The sequence below is a fragment of the Drosophila rhopaloa genome, unplaced genomic scaffold, assembly GCF_018152115.1.
Source record: "Drosophila rhopaloa isolate 14029-0021.01 unplaced genomic scaffold, ASM1815211v1 contig_178, whole genome shotgun sequence".
NCBI lineage: Eukaryota > Metazoa > Arthropoda > Insecta > Diptera > Drosophilidae > Drosophila > Drosophila rhopaloa.
Window position 1 is genome coordinate 7,835,146 of NW_025335059.1, and position 21,405 is coordinate 7,856,550.

Below are 21,405 nucleotides of genomic sequence, written 5' to 3' on the forward strand. Positions count from 1 at the left end.
AGGAAAAACCGCAGCACATACGGGCAAACAAAGGTGTTTGCCGAAGGACCTCTTTTCTTTTCGACCAGCCAGCCAGTTGCAGGAGCAGCGCGTCGCGTTGCTGGCCAACTTCAAATCCAAACTGACCGCAAAGCATTTGCACTTTGGACTTTATGCCAAGGAGGCGGCGTTGTAACCAAACGAAGTCGTCGGCAGCGACGTTAAGTAATAACAATAAAAACCCAACCAAAGGCAGTAAAACCCAAAAACGCGAAACGAATCGCAATGATGTGGGGGGAAAATCCAAGCCCTAGCAAAAATCGCAGTGTTGCAGAAGAAATTATGGACGCGTTGCTGTTGTCGCCGCCGATGTTGCTGCTGTTGTGCTAATTTGTGTTGTTGCGGCTTTCGCACATCAAACAGCAACAACCGCCTGTTGTTGCTGTTGCCGTTGCCATTGTGGTTCTGTGGGTCAGCACGAAAAATGAAGTTGACCCGCTTTCCGACTCCGCGGCGGAAAATGTGGAGCAAAGGCAGCAAAGCAGCGCGCCACCACTTTTTCAAAGCAGAACACTTCCGAGCAAATTTACATAGGCTCGGCCAAGAAATTATGCATGCCTCTGTTGATATTGAAATGCCGAGCAGCAGGTTGAACTCGAACACTCACTTGCCACCCACCCACTCGTGGCAAAGCCAGGAAAATCAGGGAAAGCCAGGGAAAGCCCGAGGCGAGACTGGTTTCACTTTCGGCCAGAATCGCCATTTGCAGGCGATAAACACGTAAGGCACGAAAAGCAAACAGAATAAACAAGGCGTGGCTACGTCGGCGGTGGCGTTAGAGCCAAGTTAACGTCGACGTCGACGTCGACGGCGGCATGCAAATTGGACTAAGTACGAATGTGTGCAACGTCTCAGGAAGTCGTTAGAGCGGGAAAGGACATGACAAAGACCAAAGCGGCAACCTTTGTGGGTCAAAAGCAAAAAGAAAAAGGGAAAAGAAAAAAAAGGACGACAAGAAGTGTGCCACCACAAAGTCAAACGCAGCAAAGGCGAAGAAAAAAATAGTGTCCCGCTTTTGACCACGAATAAATCAGTGAGCCAACAATGTATGGCGAGAACTTGGCACAAATCCATTAACATTAACACTCACATTTTGAATCGCATGCAGGAGCCCATTTACGTAAACTTGGCCAACATGCCAAGTCGGGCCCGAGACAAACGTTTTGTTAGCTAAACAAAATGAAGTTTTAATAAATTCATTACCCTGCCACTTTATGGCTCCACCACCCCCACATCCTTGCCAGATTCGATGTCGATGACGATGCCGATGCCGATGCAGAGAGTCCTGCATTGCTTTGCTTTAGTGCACCGCCTGACATTACGTATACGCCCCGTACATTTATGAACAATCAACTTTATAGCCCACAAGCAACGGGTGTCTGTGTGTGTACTAGTTTAGCTTCCCTGGCCCCAAGCTGCTCTGTTTTATTGGCATTTGCACTTGTGTCTGACTTTTCCAAGATATTTTCAATTGGAAGTTATGTGTCGCAGGGAATTGTCCGCCCAAGTGGGTGGGTGGGTTTCCCATTGATGGGATGTGTGCAACACAACAATTTAATGGCTGGCAACTGACGGATGTTGAAGTCGCTCGATAAAAATGCTGAAATAGAGACATGCCACGAGTATTGAATTGTAGATAAGTTGGGGCAAGAACACAGGGATCAATCATTTAATTGGAAGACAATACGATGAGCTGTAAAGCTGAATAACTTTATGCATTTACTGGTTGCCTAAATAAAGTTTCGCCCACACTTATTTCTCCTTTTTGTTACATAATTTCCCGCAATCACAGCCCCAAGGTCAGCAGTGTCCAAGAGGGCATTTAAAAATGTGTTAGCCAGCGCAAAACAAACGGCACGACAAACTAAAATTTCCCGATTACATCTTGAAATGAAATAAATTATTGTGCACATCGCAACGAGCTGACCCAAATACACAAAGTGAAATGGGAATGGGATTGGGATTGGGGAATGGGAATGTGAATGTGAATGGGAAGGCAAAGGACCAACGACAAAATGCTGGCTGCCATTGCCAGCTGATTATCGCTAATTGTGCCCAAGGAAATAGAAATTAAACGAGTCGGGATCGAGGACGGCCTTTATTTCCTGTCCAGCGTGTGCACGAGTGTTTCGCTGGCAGCGTTTAATTTAATTTCGGGCAGGTCTTTAAATATTCACTGCAATTTATTTGATCGATAATTGAGCAGGGCAAGGTTGACGATTTGCCGACCAAAATTGGCCCGACCTTTGACAGGCAAGAAATTGAGATTAATTGAGGCACCAAATCAGGTGGCCCCGTTTTCAATGTCAGTTGGTTCGACTCTTGAGCCAAAGGCATTTCCCAGAAAAGCAGGCTGTCGGCAAATAAGGAACCTACTTGTTCCTCTAAAAAATAAAATAATGTTTCAGGTAGGCTGTGAAACTCAAATCTATAAACTTATATCCAAAACAGACGTTGACCGGCATTTTACTTTTGTCTACCCAACAGAAACATTCGCAGCCTGACAAGGTTAACAAAATTTCGGTGTTACGTAAAATGATAGGCCTTCAAAAAAAGCGACCAACCGCCGGAGACTACGTAGTGCCCAATAACTCTGCCCTGAATTTGCAGCACAAGCCAGGTGTCTATGATCCCACGCCCAACGCCATGGAGAAGTCCACCAAGTGTCGCTATTGCGAGAACATGGCCAAGAACTTCCTGTATCTGGAGAGTCTGATCCGGAACAACAAGGACAGCGACAAGAGCCCAAAGTGCAGTCTGTGCAACTCGTCGCTCAAGTATCTGGAATACGTGAACCGCAATATCCGTCAGGTTTTCGGCAACTTCGATGCAATCGTCCAGGCGGATCGCGCTCTGGCCGCCAAACCGGCCATGATGCCAAAGTACTCGGTGGCCCCGCCCCCTGAAAAGGTTGATCTGCGCTCCAAGGGCGGAGCCATCGTCTCGCTCCAGAGGTCGGCCAAAAGCCTACGGTCCAAGACAACCTCTCTGAAGCCCAAGACCAAAGCGAAGGCGAAGGGCGTCAAGGGCCAGAAGTCACTGAAGTCGCTCAAATCACACAAATCGGCAAAGTCACTGAAATCTACAAAATCCACAAAGTCGGGTAAATCCCTGAAGTCAGCTCTCAAGCACTCCAAGTCCCCAAAAGGTCTGGCCAAGTCGAAGAGCGTGGGTCCCAAGAGCCAGATCAGCCACGGCAAGATGATATTGAAGCGCAAGTTCCGGAACAAAGTGGCCGGCAAGTTGGCCGGCGCCAAAGTGGTGCGCAGTGTTAGCCAGTACCGCAGCCTGGGCTCCGCCCGCTCCAAACTCTCGAAGGGACCGAGCCACAAGAAGCTGGCCAAGCAGCGGTCCACCGGTCCGCCGACGAGCATCAACTGGCAGCTGCTCAAGCGGAATCTGCCCAGGCGACCCACTCCAGTGAAGTAGAGGCCACGACGGCCGGGGATCAACAGAATTGGTTTCACACATATTGCCCTGACTCAAAAATTATATCGTTTGTGAAAATTCTCCAAGTAATCTTTTGCATACATAAATTTAAACTTTTATAAAAGAAAAATTAGGTCGACATTGATCATTGTTTTCTAGAAGTAGTCGTCAATGGGAAGTTTTACTATGAGTCATACTACCGACAAAATGGAACTAACAAAAATACAATTCTACTTAATTTATGAAATCTTTTTATAAAGTAACCATTCCTAACAATATTATAAGAGTTCTCTGATTACTGTAAAATATACAACACAGTTACCGATCAAAGCGTCGTTAAATACCCATATACAAAATATGGTACATATATAAGAAGCCCGAGCAAATACGAATTTTGAATGTCATATCTCTTCCAATAAAAATTCGCTTCGCTTTATTATTAATTCGGTTATCTGCTAAACGTAATCGCTTGAGTCTTAGGTAAAGTCAAAAGTCTGCCTGACCTTAAAATTTCCTGGTATTCAAATACTTAATATTTTTATACCCTTGCAGAGGGTATTATAATTTCATTCAAAAGTTTGCAACGCAGTGATGGAGACATTTCCGACCCTATAAAGTATATATATTCTTGATCAGCATCACCAGGAGAGTCGATCTAGCCACGTCCCTCAGTTTTAAAGCTATCTATGTCAGCTATATGAAACAACAGCAAGGTTACTTGCCGAAGTTTGGTTCCTTTCTTGTTCTTTTTATTATCGACAGTGACATATCTGCTGACTTCGGCTCGTGTGCCGAAATACGATTCAATTTGATTTCACGACGAGCTTTAAACTGATAACACACTTCGAATAGCAACCTTGTTCGTTTCATTAACAAAGAATTCAGTTTTAGTCGTCCAGAAATATTCGATTTGAGTGGTAAACATAATTTAAAATGTACGAGCCGGCTACGTTTTTCTTATGGGTCTTAATTGTCGGTAGCACGCTCAGATCGTTGGAAGGTTTTGAGTCCAATTCCTACAACCGTGTTTATCAGGGAGATAACTACAACACTGCTTATCAGTCAAATCGCTACAACATTGAAAATTCAAGTCAATCTATAGATTCTAAATTAAACACTATTTCCGAAAAAATTAGTGAAACCAGTAAACAGCTAAATGGAATCGAAAACAACCAAAAGGACTTGACGGCCATGTTCTTGAAAGGTTATAACGGGCTAGAATCTAATTATGACAAACATTGAAGCCACTATGGACTCACATCTTTTGAAGTTACAGAATGACCTGGATAAGCAAACCTGCAAGAAGACAGTCACGCAAGAGGACTTCGAGACGAGACTTCAGGCGTTTCAGAGCAAAATGAAAGAGCAGCTGCGAAACCAGACATACAGTCAAAATAATTTGAATGAAAAGCTTTCTGAGGTGCAGCTCCAACTGGAAAAACAGCGTAAAACCATCGATAACTCTTTAAAGAAGATCATCAGCACACAAGACTACGAAACATCCAGAATGAAAACCATTACGAGAGATGACCTGAGTACGAGCTTCAAGGCGTTTCAAAGTAAAATGGAGACCACTCTGCAGACGCTTCTCAACAAAATCGAGCTCCAGTCAGCAAAGGTACCAGCCACCATTCAGGCAACCCCCCAGACTACCCTCCAGGCCACCCCCCAGACAACCCCTCAGACAACCCCTCAGATAACCCCACAGGCGAAACCTCAGGAAACCCCCAAGGCAAACCCTCAAACAACCCGTCAAATTCCTCCAAATTTCGAGCTGATAGGCGATAGATACTTCTACATAGAAAACCAAAATAAGCTAAATTGGACTGATGCTGCAGCCTTCTGTCGTAAGATGGGCGGGTACTTACCCTCCATCAAAGACAAATCGGAATTAAATGACATCCAATCAAAAGTAAAGAGCAAATTTTCCTTTTACTGGCTTGGCAGCGATCAGGTTAAAAACCACGAGTTCGTGTCTTTGGCCACCAGCAAACCAGCTATATTTACAAAATGGGACAGTAAATTTAGTTATATGCTTACTTTGCAATGTGAATCAGAACAATATTTCATTTGTCAGGCAGATAATAATTAAAATAATTAAAACCTAAAGAAATATATTTTACGTTTTTATTTATGTTCAATCAATAATTATCAAATGTAGTATATCTATTAATGATACATGTAAAACCTAACTAACTAATTACCAAACTAATCTTGGTGGCTTTTGTAATTAAACAATAAAGTGACTGTAAATTGCTTAAGAATTATTTGCAATTCTTAATTAAATGGAGGATGGGTATTCAAAATCTGAATTTGAACGGATTTCGGGACATTTTCAGTTCGCATAATTGGTTTCTGGTGCATAATGAATGGTACCTTTTATTAATTTGAATAATTTTAAAAATTATACAACAGGTGGCAGATCGGCAACCCATCGGAGCCCTTGGAGACGCTCAATATTTTTACTCTTTTGTTGGGGCTGGCGCTCTTTTAATTGTTGCAAATATTATTTTATTTGGAGTGTTGACAAGCACGCAATTAGCGACCCTTTACTGACCCTCCTCCCAAAAATCCGGGTTGACCTCGTTTGCTTAAAGATTTTCTGCGTGCAAATGGTCGAATGGGCGACCTAGCTTCCATTTTCATTTAACGACTGTCGACGGCGTCCAAATATTTTCACAATTTAAATGCAAGTGGATTGCGGCGATGGATGGGCTGGGCATGAGGTGGTGGGTGGCATTCAGGGCGGTGGGCCGGGCTAAGCAGATTGCCAACCTAACTGACTTTGGGGCCGCGGCCGGCAGTTTGACAATTTTTCGCCATGCCCGCTCAAATATGCCGCATACGCAGCTGGGTTCCCCCAAGCACGACCCTTCATTTGTTTATGGGCCACCCATCGTACCGACCATCAGGCCCTTTAACATCCATTGTGGTGCACTGCAAAAAAATACAGCTCAAATCATAAAAACGACCCTGAAATCGAGTAATGAAATAGTCTAAAATGAAAATTCCAAAAAAAAATGAATCAACAAAAATTGAATATAACAATGAGAGCCAATAAAAATGAATAATAAAAAAACTTTAAATTTTATTTTAATGTCATATGATTAATATTTATTTAGGTAATGCATTTTTTTTCAATTCCATTCTTTTGTAGACAATTTTTGAAAAAAAATTTTAAAAATTAAAAATAATTTTTATATTTATAAAAAAAAAAAAAAAAAAAAAAAAAAAAAAAAAAAAAAAAAAAAAAAAAAAAAAAAAAAAAAAAAAAAAAAAAAAAAAACATAACGCCTTAAAGTCTCTAATAAAAATATACAAAAAACAATACAAAAATTGTTTTTAAATTTAAAAATGCGCAAATGGTATTGGAATTTTTCGATCTTGACCTTTAATTAACCCAATAAATCAGATTATATTATATATACATTAGATTAGTAAAGCAGATTTTAAGTACATTTTTTCAGTGTATCGAAGGAGGGCGTTTGTGATTATGTGTGTGTGGGTGCACGCCTCGTTAACCGTTCGGATAAAACTTATTAGACACAAGTGTATTTAGCCCGTGTGTGCGGGTGGGTGTGTGTGTGGGGGGGTACTCCCCCGTGTGCGTTTGACTGTGTGAGTAACTAACTGCGGGCAGTTCAGCTCCATGGCCCAACCGAGATACACGGACTGCGAGTACGCATCTGCATATATCAATCGGATGCCCGCAGCCAGCCATCCCGGACACCCATGCACCCATGTTGTGCATTTGAACAGAAATAATATTTTCGATGGGCGATGGGAGATGGGTTGGCTATGGGGTTGTTGGGATGGATAGTGGCGGGATCGGTGGACCGGCAACTGTGTGACGTTGCCGCACAATTCCTTTGTAATTAGATAACGTAACAAAGCAACAACACGGCAAACCGCTGCACTTCCGCTCCCGCAGGCGTTTACGGCCCGCCCAGCTCTCCACTTTTGCCACGCCCCCTGCCCTGCACATTTCCCTTGCATTTTCATTTTACGTAAAATGTTGAGAGCCTTTTCTGATTATTTGGCAAAATCGCAACATTTACCGCTGCCACACAGCGCCCCCCACCTCTGCTCGTTGGCAGTATAATTAGCCGCAGTCATAGCCAATACCCCTACCCTACCCCCACCTCCCATATACTTCTTCACCGGCCAGCTGCGATTGCAAAAATCCTGCCTTCGATGTTCAATTTCCACAGCGTGCACACTCGACTGCCTTTTCAAGCGATGCGTTCGCAATGGCAGGACAGAGCAGGATGGGACAGGATCCGATAGTGCAGTTCCCTTCCATGATATTAACCATCGACCGAAGGCCCTACTTCGGTTTTTCGACCAGGACCACTTCATTCGCCATTCCATGCCGCATAATATGGAGGAGATTTTGGCTCGCATTTGGTGTTCCGCCGGAGGACACTCACTCCCGACCGCCATAATTGGCTACCTGCTGAGCTACCCTTTGTCGAAATCCTCAGTACTTCGAGACCAGGTATTCCTTTTGCCTTTTGATTGACAAGCACTTGCAGACAAAGGACATGAAGAGGATTGTCATCCACGCTGTCAATTTGCTTGGCTGATGTCATGAAAATATTCATAACATTACTCCTTGTTACTTCATTATTCTGGAGTAGACCCTGATAAGGCAGCTACCATTAATTCATGGTAAAATAAAGAAGTAATTAATAAGAATTAAATATAATATGCTGTTGCTGGAGGGTTTTTAAATAAATTCAACAGGAGCAGTAGAAAAAGCTCAAGTATTGAAGTTTCAAATATATTATTATAATATCTTATTAATTTCTCTGTTGGTGTGATTATCCGGATAGCGATGTTAACTGAGACCTTGCAAAAGACACGTCTGCTATAAATTTATGACCCTCCACTAGTTTAGCCCTCAGGTTAAAAACCCTAAACCGAATCCATTCCCCACCAGCTATAATTAGGTTCCACATTGGATGCCACTAAAATGCGACAGCCGACAAATGACCTACAATAAGATTTAGTGTGCTCTCAAGCAGCTAAACTTAATATTTCACGTACACTTAACCTACGGGTTTAAATGTCGTAATTTTCTCATTGGCACCCGCCGTCCCCGTACCCGTTCTCCTCCAGAGGACTACGCTCGAGGAGCTGCTCGAATGTTTTACTGTCTCAAAGTTTGTCTCAATTACGTGCGTGCCAGACTGAGTCAGCTCATCCCGACCATTCTATACTATATCGTACCATATACCATATCCCAGTGGCCGAGCCGAATATTTCTGAAGAGACTACGGCGCATTTCTCAGCAGGGTCGCAGGGAAAGGGCGACCCGCAACCCCGTCTCGTTTGTCATTGGCAACTTTTTAATTAAAAGTTTCATCCGAGTAATGGGATATTTGCACTGCGAAATGCCACGGCGGCCAGCGACGATACTTGATACTTGTGCAATATTTGTGGGCGTCCCCATCTCGCTCCTTCGACTTTCCTGTCCCCGGCTACAAGTATCTAATTGCCAAAAGGATTTGCAAAACTTCAGCCTTACATAACGTTGCGCTGACCTCCATCGCAATCTTTATCTGGCCGTTGTTGTTGTTGTTGTTGTTGCTGTTGCTGTAGCGCTGCAAACTTTTGGCCAGCAATTGCCAAACTATGCCCAACACGGGACTACGTGAGTCGAGCTAATGAGCTGCAAGAGTCACGCGCACAATTAGCCGGGCATGGATTTTAATTAAGACTCACTCAACGATCCAAGGCGGCCCGAGGATCGGCTAATTAATATTCCCAAGGACATTGCATTTCCCCTTTTTATGGGTCAAGCAGTCAGGTGAAATACTTTAAAAACACGTAGCTTTATGTTAGCCTTCAAAAGACCCTTTAGAGTGTATGCTTTGGTAAAAAATATCAAAGCAAGTCCATTCATACTCTAAAGACTTGTGGCTTGATCCTCTAAAAATCTGCATTCAAAATTGTAATTTTAACGTCATCAGTTTTTTTTTACCGATTTTCATCTTCGTTATTTCGAAGATTCCGATGACTTGTGGAAAGGGGACCAAAATTAGAAAATTTACTTCTAGAGCCCATAACTTTACTAAATTTAAAGTTGCATACCTGTTAGGACTTGTAGTTCGATTTTCAAAAAATCTGCATTCAAATTTCTCACTTTAACTTTGAGTTTTTTACTTACTCATAACCATACACTTCACTTAACGCTTTTCGAAACTAATACTAATTGGACTTTTGATCTTTTTGAACCTGTTAGGGAATCTTTGCTCAATCTGTTTGGAGGACTTATTTAAATCCCTAGGCAGAGCATGAAACACCACGTCCGGAAGAGGCCAAGACGTGACCAAATTTTGCAAGGACGAGCTCAGGTGTCCCAGACCTCAGCATATAATTCTGCCTACATCAAAGTCAGATTTTTAAACGAATCCCATGAGGACATAGAGAGCTAAGTCAACCGATTACCACTAACCATTGTTTAGAGTTCGTTGTTCACTTTTCACTGTTCACTACCCAGTGTCCACGTCTAATCGTCGCCGGATGTCCGCACAGAAATTTGCTTTCATTGTTTTTGTTCCAGCAGCCGGACTCTCGTTATATTTGCCTGTTTTTCGGACGGGGGATTCTGTCGCCTATTCTGCTCAATTTTAGCTTTTTTTTTTGCTGGTTTGGTGTGGGCCAACTTTGTTGTTGTCAGCATTCGCTTTCAATTTCCTCATCCACTCGAACTAACATCCTTCCGCCGACTTGTCGTGGTTGCTCATTCATGGCCGTTTTCACAGCACCTAGTGCTGCTGGTCACTCGTCAATCGACAGTCGTCAGCAGTGAATCCGAATAACACAGGACCGCCCGTCCGTTTGTCAATCAATTGTGAATTGTTTATTGAATGTTGTCGTTAGACTGCACACAATGCCGCTAACAGCCGAACAGGAGTTGTCGGTTTGGCTTCGTTTGCTTTTCCTTTCTGGCTATCTGGCGATTTTTTCGGATTCTTTACCCTGTACTTTTTTAACTGGCAAGGGTATATTGCATTTGTGTTAGTTATTGTGTAGAGAAAAGAGGTATTTCTGATCTTGTTTGTTATGTAAAACCAGCTTAAACTAAAACGATCTCTGCAAATATTAAAATTGAATACGTTCATTTACAAGATCGTTTTCTAAATAGGTGATTAATTTTATTCTCATTAGTCTTTTAAATAATAAGAAAATTACCAATAAAGTTTTGCAAGTACTTTGTATCCCATGGTTCGATTCTTCGATCACCGCTTTGTTTTATAGTTTTTTTCCTAGAGTTTCGTTTGTTTCAAGTTTGGACATTGGCGGATGGCTTAGGACTGTCATTGTTTGCACTGTCAAACGCTCCATTTTCTATTTATCTTTTTGTGCGCTGATCGATTTGTTGTTGGGCCGGCTTTCAGTGAGTGCCTGGGCCATTTTGCTAACGCATTTCCTTTTTAAGAGGTCCCGCTGCATGGCCGTGCTATCATAAATTTGCCCAAATGGAAATGGTCTTTGTCCGTAATGAAATAGTGTTGACTTTCCTCACACTGGCACTCGCACACATCGAATCGCGCGTCCTTAACAAATGCACGAAATTGCTTTTAAACGAGGACGACGCCGTGCAGTCTGCCGCCCAGCCTCTGAGGTCCATTCCTTTTCCCAATCCTCCTCCAGATTTTTCCACCGCCCAGTGGCATGTGATGATTTGTTCGCACATAATGAAACTCATCAGCAGCTGCAGAACGGGTAAAGTCGAATGAAAGTGGTGGGGGAAGGGGTTTGCTCATAACGAACAAGCCAACTTGTTCGGATCGAGGCTTGGCATAAATTCAAAAGGCACGACAACCCGACAGCACTCGCCGGGAAAATGTAGTAAAAGCATTTTACAGTTTCATTTTCCTCGACTCAGTGCCGGCCACTGTACATCGTCCATCGTCCATCGTCCATCGTCCATCGTCCGCCGTCCACAGCTCGGCTTTTGTGCGATTTACTTAATTTGAAGTGTGCCGGGGCCATCGAGGCATTCCTTTTAAAATCAATTCGAAGTTTATTTTTCTTGCGGCTTCCTCCCTGCTCTGCGGCACACCATCGCATATTTTCTTCGTTTGCTTTCAATGTTTGACTTGGACTGTCGCACTATTTATGCACGTCTTTGCTCCGCAGACAGCAAGGACCCACTTTGGCCAGGACATTATGGCCGCCGAGCAGGCAAATGGACTTGAGAGCCAGCCTCAGGTCCAGGTCCCCATCTGCCGGCTCTGTAAACTATGTAAAATAATCTCTTTTATTGCTGAAACGTTTGTTCAAATATATTTTTATATTAACAAGTTTATGGATCAAACGGGAGCAGATGGGATTTATCCACAGAAAAAAAAGGCTGAAATGGGATTTCAAATGTATCAAACTAAAAGTTATTCTAGTTTTAAATTGAAATCCCTAATAGCCTTACATGTTATTATACAAAATTAATCTTCTGGAGTTTGGTATTAAAATGAAGTAGTTACTTTGATATTTAAAATTAATAAATTTAAAACTATTAATAAGTAAAATAGACGATTCTCTTCCAACAAAACTTTAACCAAAAGCCTATATAAATTGTGTTGAATCAGATTTGTTAATCACTTGTAATGATAAATTGAAGACGTATAATAAATTATAATGAGGACTTCCCATTTTTCTTCTTGTGTGGTTCCGTCTCCTAGCTGCCAGCCTAAGGCAAGAGTGAATTTTAAGCTGAGCGCAAACAGCTTGAGCAAATTCATTAACAACAGAACCGCCGCTCTCAACCCAAATCCCGCCCAACCAAAGCGGAGCTCAGCCCTACAGTTGCGGTTGCCTTTTAAAAATGGGGGCAATGCATTTGCCCCGAGGGTGCCAGAGACCAATCCCAATCCCGTCCGGAACGGGAGCACAGCTGCGGGTTGCCAAGCACTTGTTTTTGATGTGACGCTGATATTTAAAAGTGGAGTTCACATCAAAGTTACACAGCAGTGTGGAATGACCGACATCATCGTGCCATCATCCCTGAAATCATCATCATCATCATTCGGTTGGGGTAGGTATGCCGTGGTACATTAGCAGCAGGACAAAGGATGGGAATGGTGGAAAAAAAAACCTTCTATACTTTAGTTGTCAATGCAACATAAGCTACTTATGACGGACAAAAATAAGCGGTACTCTCAAGTTAAAGTTATGGTAAAAAGTCTGGTAAAATATCTACAAATATGGTAGAGTATTATTTGGGTGGTGTACTATCCCGCAAAGGATTTCTTATGCACTTGCGGTAATTACACAGCGTTTTAACTATGCTGCACTGCCTTTGTTGCAACTGCAACTGCAACTACTTGCTGCTGTTACTTGACACATGTCTGTCACTCACTCACTCAGCGCTTGACTTTTCAGGGAGAGTGGAATGGATATCTAAAGGATGTGCTACCATAAATTCACTGTGTGTGTACTGTACTCTGGCTGCTGCTGATGATGACTTGGCACTTAAACTGCCAGACCATTCGATCAACTGCGCCCATTAAGCATACGCCGTGTTGGACGCTGGAAATCAGTAGCACATCATTTGCATGCACCGTGGTCTTAGCCACCACCATCTGATGTTGACTTATGAACAGCCAACTCAGCTCAGAACTTGCGGAAAAACGGAAATTACATTTCGCTCACTTTGTGTGCAATTAAAGTTGGATCGGTGAAGGGAAAGGTGGCAAACGGGCAAAAACTTTTCCCTCTTGCAGTTTGCATTTGAAATCGCTGCGCGAGCACACACTTTAAAGTGTTTCTGTTAATGCGAATTTGAAGTTTGATCGATATAAGGGGCGTGGCTGGCGCTGCGGCCGCCGCCCACTGGCCGCCCGGCATTAGAGGTCACACGAAGCGGGCCCATCATCACTTTAACGCCAGTTGCCGCGACGAGTTGTTTGATTTGCCGCATCGCAGCCGTTGTAGCGCGGCGCTGATTCGATCCCGAATTCAATCCAGTGACCAATGTCCGATGCGGCGGGAATGGCCAGCAGCGATGAGGAGGGCCTGCCCACCGGTGGCGGCAGTGGTCGGCAGCGCGTCCAGCGCGACTTTAGCGACGCCAGGTTGGAGCGGGTGGCCGCCTACACAACGACCACTATGCGCCTCAAACCAGATAAATGGACCAAAATGATGGCCAGCGATGAGTTGCGGGTGAGTTTGCCACTTTTACACGGTCGAAAAATCTCTGAAATGGGTGAAAATATCGCTAAATAGTTTGCGAAATGTAGTTTTAAAATTTAAAAAATTTAAAAATTTAAAAATAAAATACATATTAGAAACAAAAAAAAAATTTTTTTAAATTAATTAAAATTGCAAGTAACAATGTATACTCTTTCTGGATTCTCCTTCAAGAAATCTAGTTACAATTAACATTGTTAAATTTTCTAAAAATTACTATAATTTGTTAATGTCTTGCAAAAGACAAAAGATTTATACATTCAGCATTAAGAAAGAAGTCCAAATAACTTGGACACGACGATTTTTCAACAAATAAAATATATAAAGCGTAAATATAAAAATAAAAAAAGTTTTAATTGATTTAAAAAAAAAAAATTTAAATTAAATTAAGCCAGCCAGAATAATGCATTTATTAATGACTTAAATTTATTTATCACAATTATATTAAAATACCACATTATCATACATTATGTTCAAATTTACTCTACTGCGAAATAAAAATGAGAAGTGTTCCATTTAAAAAATAAATGCGAATGTAATTAGTGTGCCTTTTAGTATGTGCAATAATGTTACCATTGTCACGTGCTCATTGTGTTCAGCGCATTGTTTTGGAATGGCAGCATGGCCACATTCGCGTCCTGGTGATGACTCTCAGTCCTGGCGGAGATTTGGTGCCCAGGAGTTGTCTCAGTGACTTGTACCTGCCGTACTCGGTGCAGAGCATCCGTGGATCCGTCCAATCCGCCCTGTTGCCCCTCGAAGATGAAGCCATGGCCACTGTGGCATCGGCAGTGTCCGCCGTGGTGTCTGCCACGCCCGGCGCCCTGCTCATCCCACTGCCGCCCGCCTCCTCCAGCTTTACAACTTTGGACGGTGTGCCGCGCGGCAAGTGCGCCTACTTTGTGCGGCGCAATAGTTCCGACGGACCTTTGACGGCGTCCAATTTTTCCGGAGAGCATTCTGTACGGAGACTTTCCTGTGCACAGCAAAATCGAGACCATGTCGCTGCTGTTCGACGAAGTATTGCAGCCGCTGCTGGAACAGGCACAAAGTCAGTGGCCCGCCATTGTTCGCAAGGATCTGCAGGCGCGCATCAAGGAAGTGCGGAACACGCTGACCGAGGTGGGTGATTTGTTTTGCTGGATCTGACGCACTCAGGAAATAATCGACCTTATAGCCACGAAATGTCTTTAAAAATCTTAAAACTTTTCCATTTGACCAAAAATAAGTTTTAAAATGTTATATTTCCATATTTTGTTTGTTTCAGGTTTTAAAACGAAATAAAAATGCCAACTACCCTTAAATAATGTGTCTTAAGTTTTAATTATTAAATGTTCGAAGTTGTCTTTATCATTTTTAATGTACATTTAAAATCTCTTTACATTCACAATAACATACCATAATATTATAAATTTGTAAACATTTTTAACACTTGATGCCCTAATCTTGTGTAAAAAAAAGTATGTCTTCTATAGGTAAAAACTTTTTCTGGTGTTAACAGTGACTTTCATGCTTTTTTCCAAAAAATGATTTTTTTTGAAAATAAGGTTGATTTTTTCCAGAGTGCAGCTGCCAGCTGTGTTATCTCATCAAATTAATCTAATTGAGTGCAGTGGGGCGGGTGATTCGAGTGGGAAGGTGGGGTGTTCCCAACCAATCCCATTCGAAGCGACTCCGGTCATTGTCTTGGAAGTATTTCGCTTAATTGGCAAAACTTTTCATGTGTCTACGGGCGATACGTATACATTTTGTCTGTATATACTTTATTGTTATCCCCACAGATTAAGGGCAAAACCAACAATCGCACAATTTTATCGTTATTAGTTTCGCCAACAATCGTCGAGGAAGTGTTTGCCCACGTGAGCCAAGGGTAAGTTCCAGCCATTGGATGGCCATTGTCTTAGGATTCCGTCCTGCCCTCCAGCTCCTTCGTTTCGGAGATGTCGCCCCAACAGCTATCTGGCATTGTTTATGTGGACAGAAAGAGAAAGGCTTATTCATGATAGCAAATTGATTTTCATTGGCATAACTTTTCGCATGAATTGGTTCAAATTTATTTAGCTTGCAATTCCGGGCAAATTCAAGTTATTTACCCCTTGGCCACACAAAACTGGTGGCATACTTCGATTATTTTCCCATCGAGCAAATGCTTTTAATTAAATTACAAATATTAAAGAAAAAGCAATCGTGTGCTGGCCATCAGCATTCTTAAGAAAATTGTCCAGAATTGAACCAAATTTTGCTGTCGATAAACACGTCAAGAGCTTTTAAAATGTATAAAAAGATATTTGCTTCAGTAACTCACAATGCTCAAATCAATAAGGACAAAAAAAAAGCCAATCAATGGCAAAAATCAAAAACAATCCAGAAAGTCATTTTATTAGTATCAATTTTGTTAAAAACTAAAAAGGAAAATAGTTGAAAACAAAAAGCAGCATAGAAAGGGGGAAATTAAATGTCCATATTTTTGAAAATTAGGTCAATTAATGTTTCATTAAAAAGTTTGCCCCATAGGCCGATGTTAAGTTGGATAGAATTGCAAATTAAAGCCAATAATACAACTTTAACAAGCTTACATCTTTGCGGAAGAGGTTTTATAAAGTTCACAAAAATTTTAAGTTTAAAGTTATATCAACATTAAATTGGTTTAATAAATATACAGATTAGTACAGATTTAGAAAACTTAAGCTATTCAAGAAAAATAGTTCAATTTATTTTAAATGACAGCAGATAAAATCACTACCTCAAAAATATATTAATAATAATTAATCTGATTAGTATAAATTAAGTCACTCTTTTTATGAACTTTATTAGCCACTTACGACCAGCTCTGGATCCGAAATTCCGAAACCTGCTGGAAGAGATGTTTATAAACTGGACCACCCAGATGCACGACATTGTTTTGGAGCGTTCCGAGTGCCAGCCGTTGGGATCGGCCACCGTGTCATCCGGTCATCCCCCCAAGCACATAACCCACGTCTCTTTGCCGGCCCAGGAGATTGGCTTTTGGACGAACAGGAAACTAAATCTGCAGAACATCTACGAGCAGCTGCGCGAGTCCACCCACAAGACCCTCGCCCAGATTTTGGAGCGGATCGAGTCCGTTTATTATGTGCCCTATGCAACTGCTTTCCGAAAACTAGTGGCAGCCTGGCTGGAGGCGCAGGATGTTTCCCTCTGGCTGCAGCCACTTCTCCGCCAGACTTCCGCCTTCAATTCGGTGCAGTTCAGCAATGGACATGATTTGGTGCCACCACTCGTCCACGTGCTGCACCTGGTGTGGAGCAATGCCAGGTACTACCGCAGCACCCAAAGGATGAGTGTCCTGCTGCGCTGCATCTGCAACATGCTCGTCCACCGCGCCGCCGAGGATCTCGAGCTGCAGCTGCTTTTCCAAGGCGACGCCGATGAGGGTCTACTAAAGATCAATCGCACCACCGAGGTTTTGGAGCTTTTTAAGTGAGTAATTACTTAGAAGCATTCGCCAGTAAAGGACTATTTAAAAATAATATAAACTTTTCAGAATAGATCTTAGTTAAGTCTCATGATTTTAAAAATTAATAAAAGATTAATAAACTAAAATAAACGAACTTTGTATATCAAAATTTTAATTTGTTATTTGGTTTGATATGTTTATAGTATAATTTAGAGTTTGAGGATAAGCAAACAAAGCTGAGCCATTAAATGCGTTTGGAAACCACAGTCAAATCTCAATTAAATTAAACAATACCAAAGTAATTAAAGTATTTCCCAAAAGTGTGCATAGCTGTGTATTATATATTAACAATAATAATTTTAAAATCTCCTAACTAGGCTAATAAAATTCAATCCTTTCTCGCAAAATTTGGAAGTGCCATTACAAATTGAGAATTTAATTTCAACTCCAATTAGTATTTTGGTTGAGGTATTATTATACATATTTAACAGCAAGTTACAATAATGTGTCTTCTTCAGGCAACGCATGCTGGAGTACAAGGAGCGCTATGCCGGCAGCCAGGTCCTTTTGCCCGCCCTTCCACAAGGAGCTGCTGCCATGCCTACTTCTCCATCTCCCGACGACCAGCAGCAGTTGTGGCGCTTCTGCCACGAGGATGTGTTTGGCCAGACACTCGATGGCTTCTCGGCCCAGTTGATGGAGTTGCGTCAGGTTTTCGAGGCGGCGGTGCAGTTTCAGCAGCTGGAGAAGCTTGAAGTGGGCGGATTGCGGGGCAAAATACTCACGGAACGTGTCAGAGAGGTGATCCCAGAACTTGACTATAAGATTCACCTTTAATACGTTAATACATTTGTTCTCATCAGATTTTTGGCGAGTTTAAAGTGCTCTTTGAGCAGTGGAGTAACGTCGATATAGATCTCACGGCGCCACTGGCCAGCAAATGGAAATGTTTTCGCCGCGAGCAGACGCTCTTCTTTGGTCGCATGCAACTTCTAGAGCAGAAACTGGCCACCGTGCTGATCCAGGCATTCGAGCAGTGCCACAGCTGGATGCACTTGCTCCGTTTGACACTGATGTTTGGCAGCCTATTGCAACGTGCAGCTGTAAGACCGGAATTGGCACGTATCCTGCCACACATCCTGGCCATATACGATAGGGAACTCGAACAGCTGGAGGAGAGTGTGCGGGAAATCCTGCTCGGCTACGAGATCCGCGGCTTGGTTGCTCTACCCATGGCCAACAATTTTCCACCCATTGCCAATGCCATGATGTGGCTGGAGCAGCATATCAGTCGCTGTGATGAACTGGGAGCCAAGGAGTTGAACACCCTCATTGAGCAATTGTAAGTACTCTTAAATTATATACTGAAATATTACAAAATTAAATTCAATCTCAGACTTAAAGAGAAATCAGAGCTCCAGTCGTTGCCCCTTGAATGGGGTTATTTGCTCTCGCGTCGCAATATTTTGACCACCAAATTAAGTAATCTGCAGATGAAAATCTGGACCACTTGGCATGGGTGTATTGATAAGCTTATCGTTCGGGGACTAGATGAATCAGTTCTGTCCCGATCGGAGGACAATAGCCAGCTGCACCTCAACTTTTCCCCGGTGCTCTTCACCCTGCTGAAAGAGACTAAATATTTGCTGGCTCTTCAGGCTACTGGCAGCTTATCGGGCGATCTCTTCCAGCTGCCGGAACCGCTGCTCACACTTTACGGACATCGGGATGCCTATTGGGAGCGACGAATTCGGCTCATCAAGATTGGGGAGTTCTACAACGGAATTCGCTCGGGGGAATGTGCCGCAGCTGAGCTCCAATTGATAAGCAGTGACCTGGCGAACATCGATGAGCAGGTGGCAGTGGCCTGTCGGGAACTCACCTGGCGGAATTACGGTGAGTGGGAGACAGAGATTCTACACCAGTAGATACTGTAGAATTTATCAATTACTAATGATTATCAATCACTAATGAATTTAATGTAATGCAATCCAAAACTAATGCTATTAATATCATTTTTAACTTTAAGTCTAGGTATATTTTATTAATTAAATTAATGTAATGAAATTGAAATCCCATTTGGCGCAAAATCATACTCATTTTAAAAGCAAATAATTAGGCAAAACTACGAAAAATTTTACATTTTCACATACTATATGGAAAAACATGAATTTTAAACTAAAAAGGAAATATTATTGTTATCTGTGTATTGCATTCACTTATACATATATCATCTTCCAGATGATCCGCTTGTGGCGGACATTTTCCAGCACAGTCGCGACCTGTTTGCCCGCCTGCAGCAGTCGCACGGAAATCTGGACGCAATCCTGGCCAGCATGCGTCGCTGGAGCCGCGAGCCACTGCATCAGCGCAGCTTATACGGTCGCAATCTCCTGGATCTGCGCCACCAGCAGGACCGAGTGCGTCTGCGATTGCTGCAGTGCGATGAGACCAAGATGCTGCTGAATCGCCTGCTGATTGCCAACTTCTGCCTGTTCTTCAACTACGAGTCGCAGGAGTTTCAGCTGTACTCCAGAGATCTTAGTGTTCAGGAGGTAAGCTTAAGCATTGTTAATTATTAAAGGGACCAAAAGTTTGACCATCACTTCTTACCCCATAAAATTCTAAGTTCCAAATTAATTTATGTTTTAAATTACACTAGATTTAACAATTTACTCCAGAGATAAAAGTTTGGTTTTCCAGTGCAGATAAACTCTCTAAAAATGACAATTAAAAATTAACAAGAAAAGATATCATTCTAGTTTTTTAAGTGAAAATTACATATTAATTTGGGAGTTTCGAACCGTAAAACGTTGTAAATTAGTTATTTATTAATCTGCACGAAAATTTTAGTTACATGTATCGCTACTGAGATTGAGTATAAGTGCCTTGTTTTTAAATTTGTATATGCCACAGTTTGTTCGTGAATTTCCGAAGGAGCAGCGGCGGCAGTACAACAAGTATTTGGCCAGTGTGGATGACCTGATCTGCCGCGAAGTTCGCCAGGCGATGAGAATAAGGTTTCTAAGCAGCCCTTGAATTTTCATCATCATCATCATCATCATAATCTTCATTGTCAGTAGCACTCATCGCCAATCAATTGCACTTCTTCACCAGTCAGCTAACTATTATATTACATTTTGGCACGCTGGCAGCTCCTTTCATGTCTCATCAGAACTAATCAAGTAAATGAGCACGAAATCGCACACAGCAACCGCAAAAATGAAAGACACCTGCAGAATGGCAAGTGCAACAACTACATTTCACGACCGCAGCAATATGGGGCAACAATGGCAACAACAAATTGCCGCGGGCCGAGTATTCATGCGTCAATTGCATGTTTCACTTAGCGGCACTTTTCGTGATTGCATGCAGACAGTCAGACCAACACCGGTTTTGGCTGGGGGAGGGGGGAAGGGTTCAGACTGCAAACGAAATAAGCTACAAAACAAACTCAACACTAAATTTAATTTTCACATTACTCATACGCCGTGTAATTCAGTTTAGAGTATTTGTACAAAGAAATGACAGCAACGGCAACGGCAACGGCAACAGTAGATCCTGCTACGCCAGCCAGCATGGCAAGGTTAGTCCTACAGCAAATCACAACGCCACAGGCGACAGCAACAGGAGGAGTGGGAGCAGGAACAGGAGCAGCAGGAGCAGGAGCAGCAGGAGCAGGAGCAACAGGAGCAAAAGGAGGAGCCCCACCAGCCAGTGGAGCAGTGAACGATGCTCCACTCTTCGAAGTAAAATTGGAGCTGACGGAAACGGAAATACGCTTTTCGCCCGCCTTCGATGCAAGTGTGGAAAATAATTTTCAACAAATTGTGGAGCAGCTGTTGCTCGATATAAAACAGACATGCGACTGCATGCCAAGAATTGTGGCTGACAATGCCTTGTCAGAGGATGATGAAGACGACACGGCGGCGTCGGAGTACGAGCAGCAGGAACAGGGACAGAGGCAGGAGCAAGTGCAGGAACAGGATCTGGAGGAACAGGAGCAGGAGCAACAAAAGCCGCAGGCCGTGCAATTCAACCTGCTGGCAGCCGCCAAGGCGTATAGCCAAAAAATGGAAAGCACTGGTATGACTTTCGCCTCCCCGAAATGTGTCCGCATTTTTAAGCCCTTGTGAAGGGTTTATTTATTTTCTAACCTATAAATATATCGGTGGTGCCACAAAAATCAATAGGATTCTAAAATCATTTAATATTAATATTAATATTTTTCGAAATTGACCAATCTGTCAACTTAACTTTTTTATGCATTATGGACATAAATCGAGTGATAAGTTCGTATTGCA

At 42.5% G+C, this 21,405-nt stretch overlaps 2 protein-coding genes across 2 annotated transcripts in view; both read left to right on the plus strand.

Moving 5' to 3' along the window:
- The first annotated feature begins 2,382 nt into the window (after positions 1-2,382).
- LOC108050569 lies at positions 2,383-3,598 on the plus strand. The gene is made up of 2 exons (XM_017132294.2): positions 2,383-2,447; positions 2,527-3,598. The coding sequence occupies exons 1-2, from the start codon at positions 2,439-2,441 to the stop codon at positions 3,466-3,468; spliced, it is 951 nt and encodes a 316-aa protein (XP_016987783.2). The 5' UTR covers positions 2,383-2,438; the 3' UTR covers positions 3,469-3,598.
- A 9,851-nt stretch (positions 3,599-13,449) lies between these two features.
- LOC108050247 (dynein beta chain, ciliary) overlaps positions 13,450-21,405 on the plus strand; it is a 37,295-nt gene continuing 29,339 nt past the window's right edge. The window contains 11 exon segments of the mRNA XM_044458862.1: positions 13,450-13,638; positions 14,265-14,615; positions 14,617-14,787; positions 15,447-15,535; positions 16,480-17,124; positions 17,620-17,902; positions 17,965-18,443; positions 18,498-18,997; positions 19,343-19,656; positions 20,018-20,121; positions 20,604-21,187. Coding sequence (XP_044314797.1) covers positions 13,450-13,638; positions 14,265-14,615; positions 14,617-14,787; positions 15,447-15,535; positions 16,480-17,124; positions 17,620-17,902; positions 17,965-18,443; positions 18,498-18,997; positions 19,343-19,656; positions 20,018-20,121; positions 20,604-21,187 — 3,709 coding nt within the window.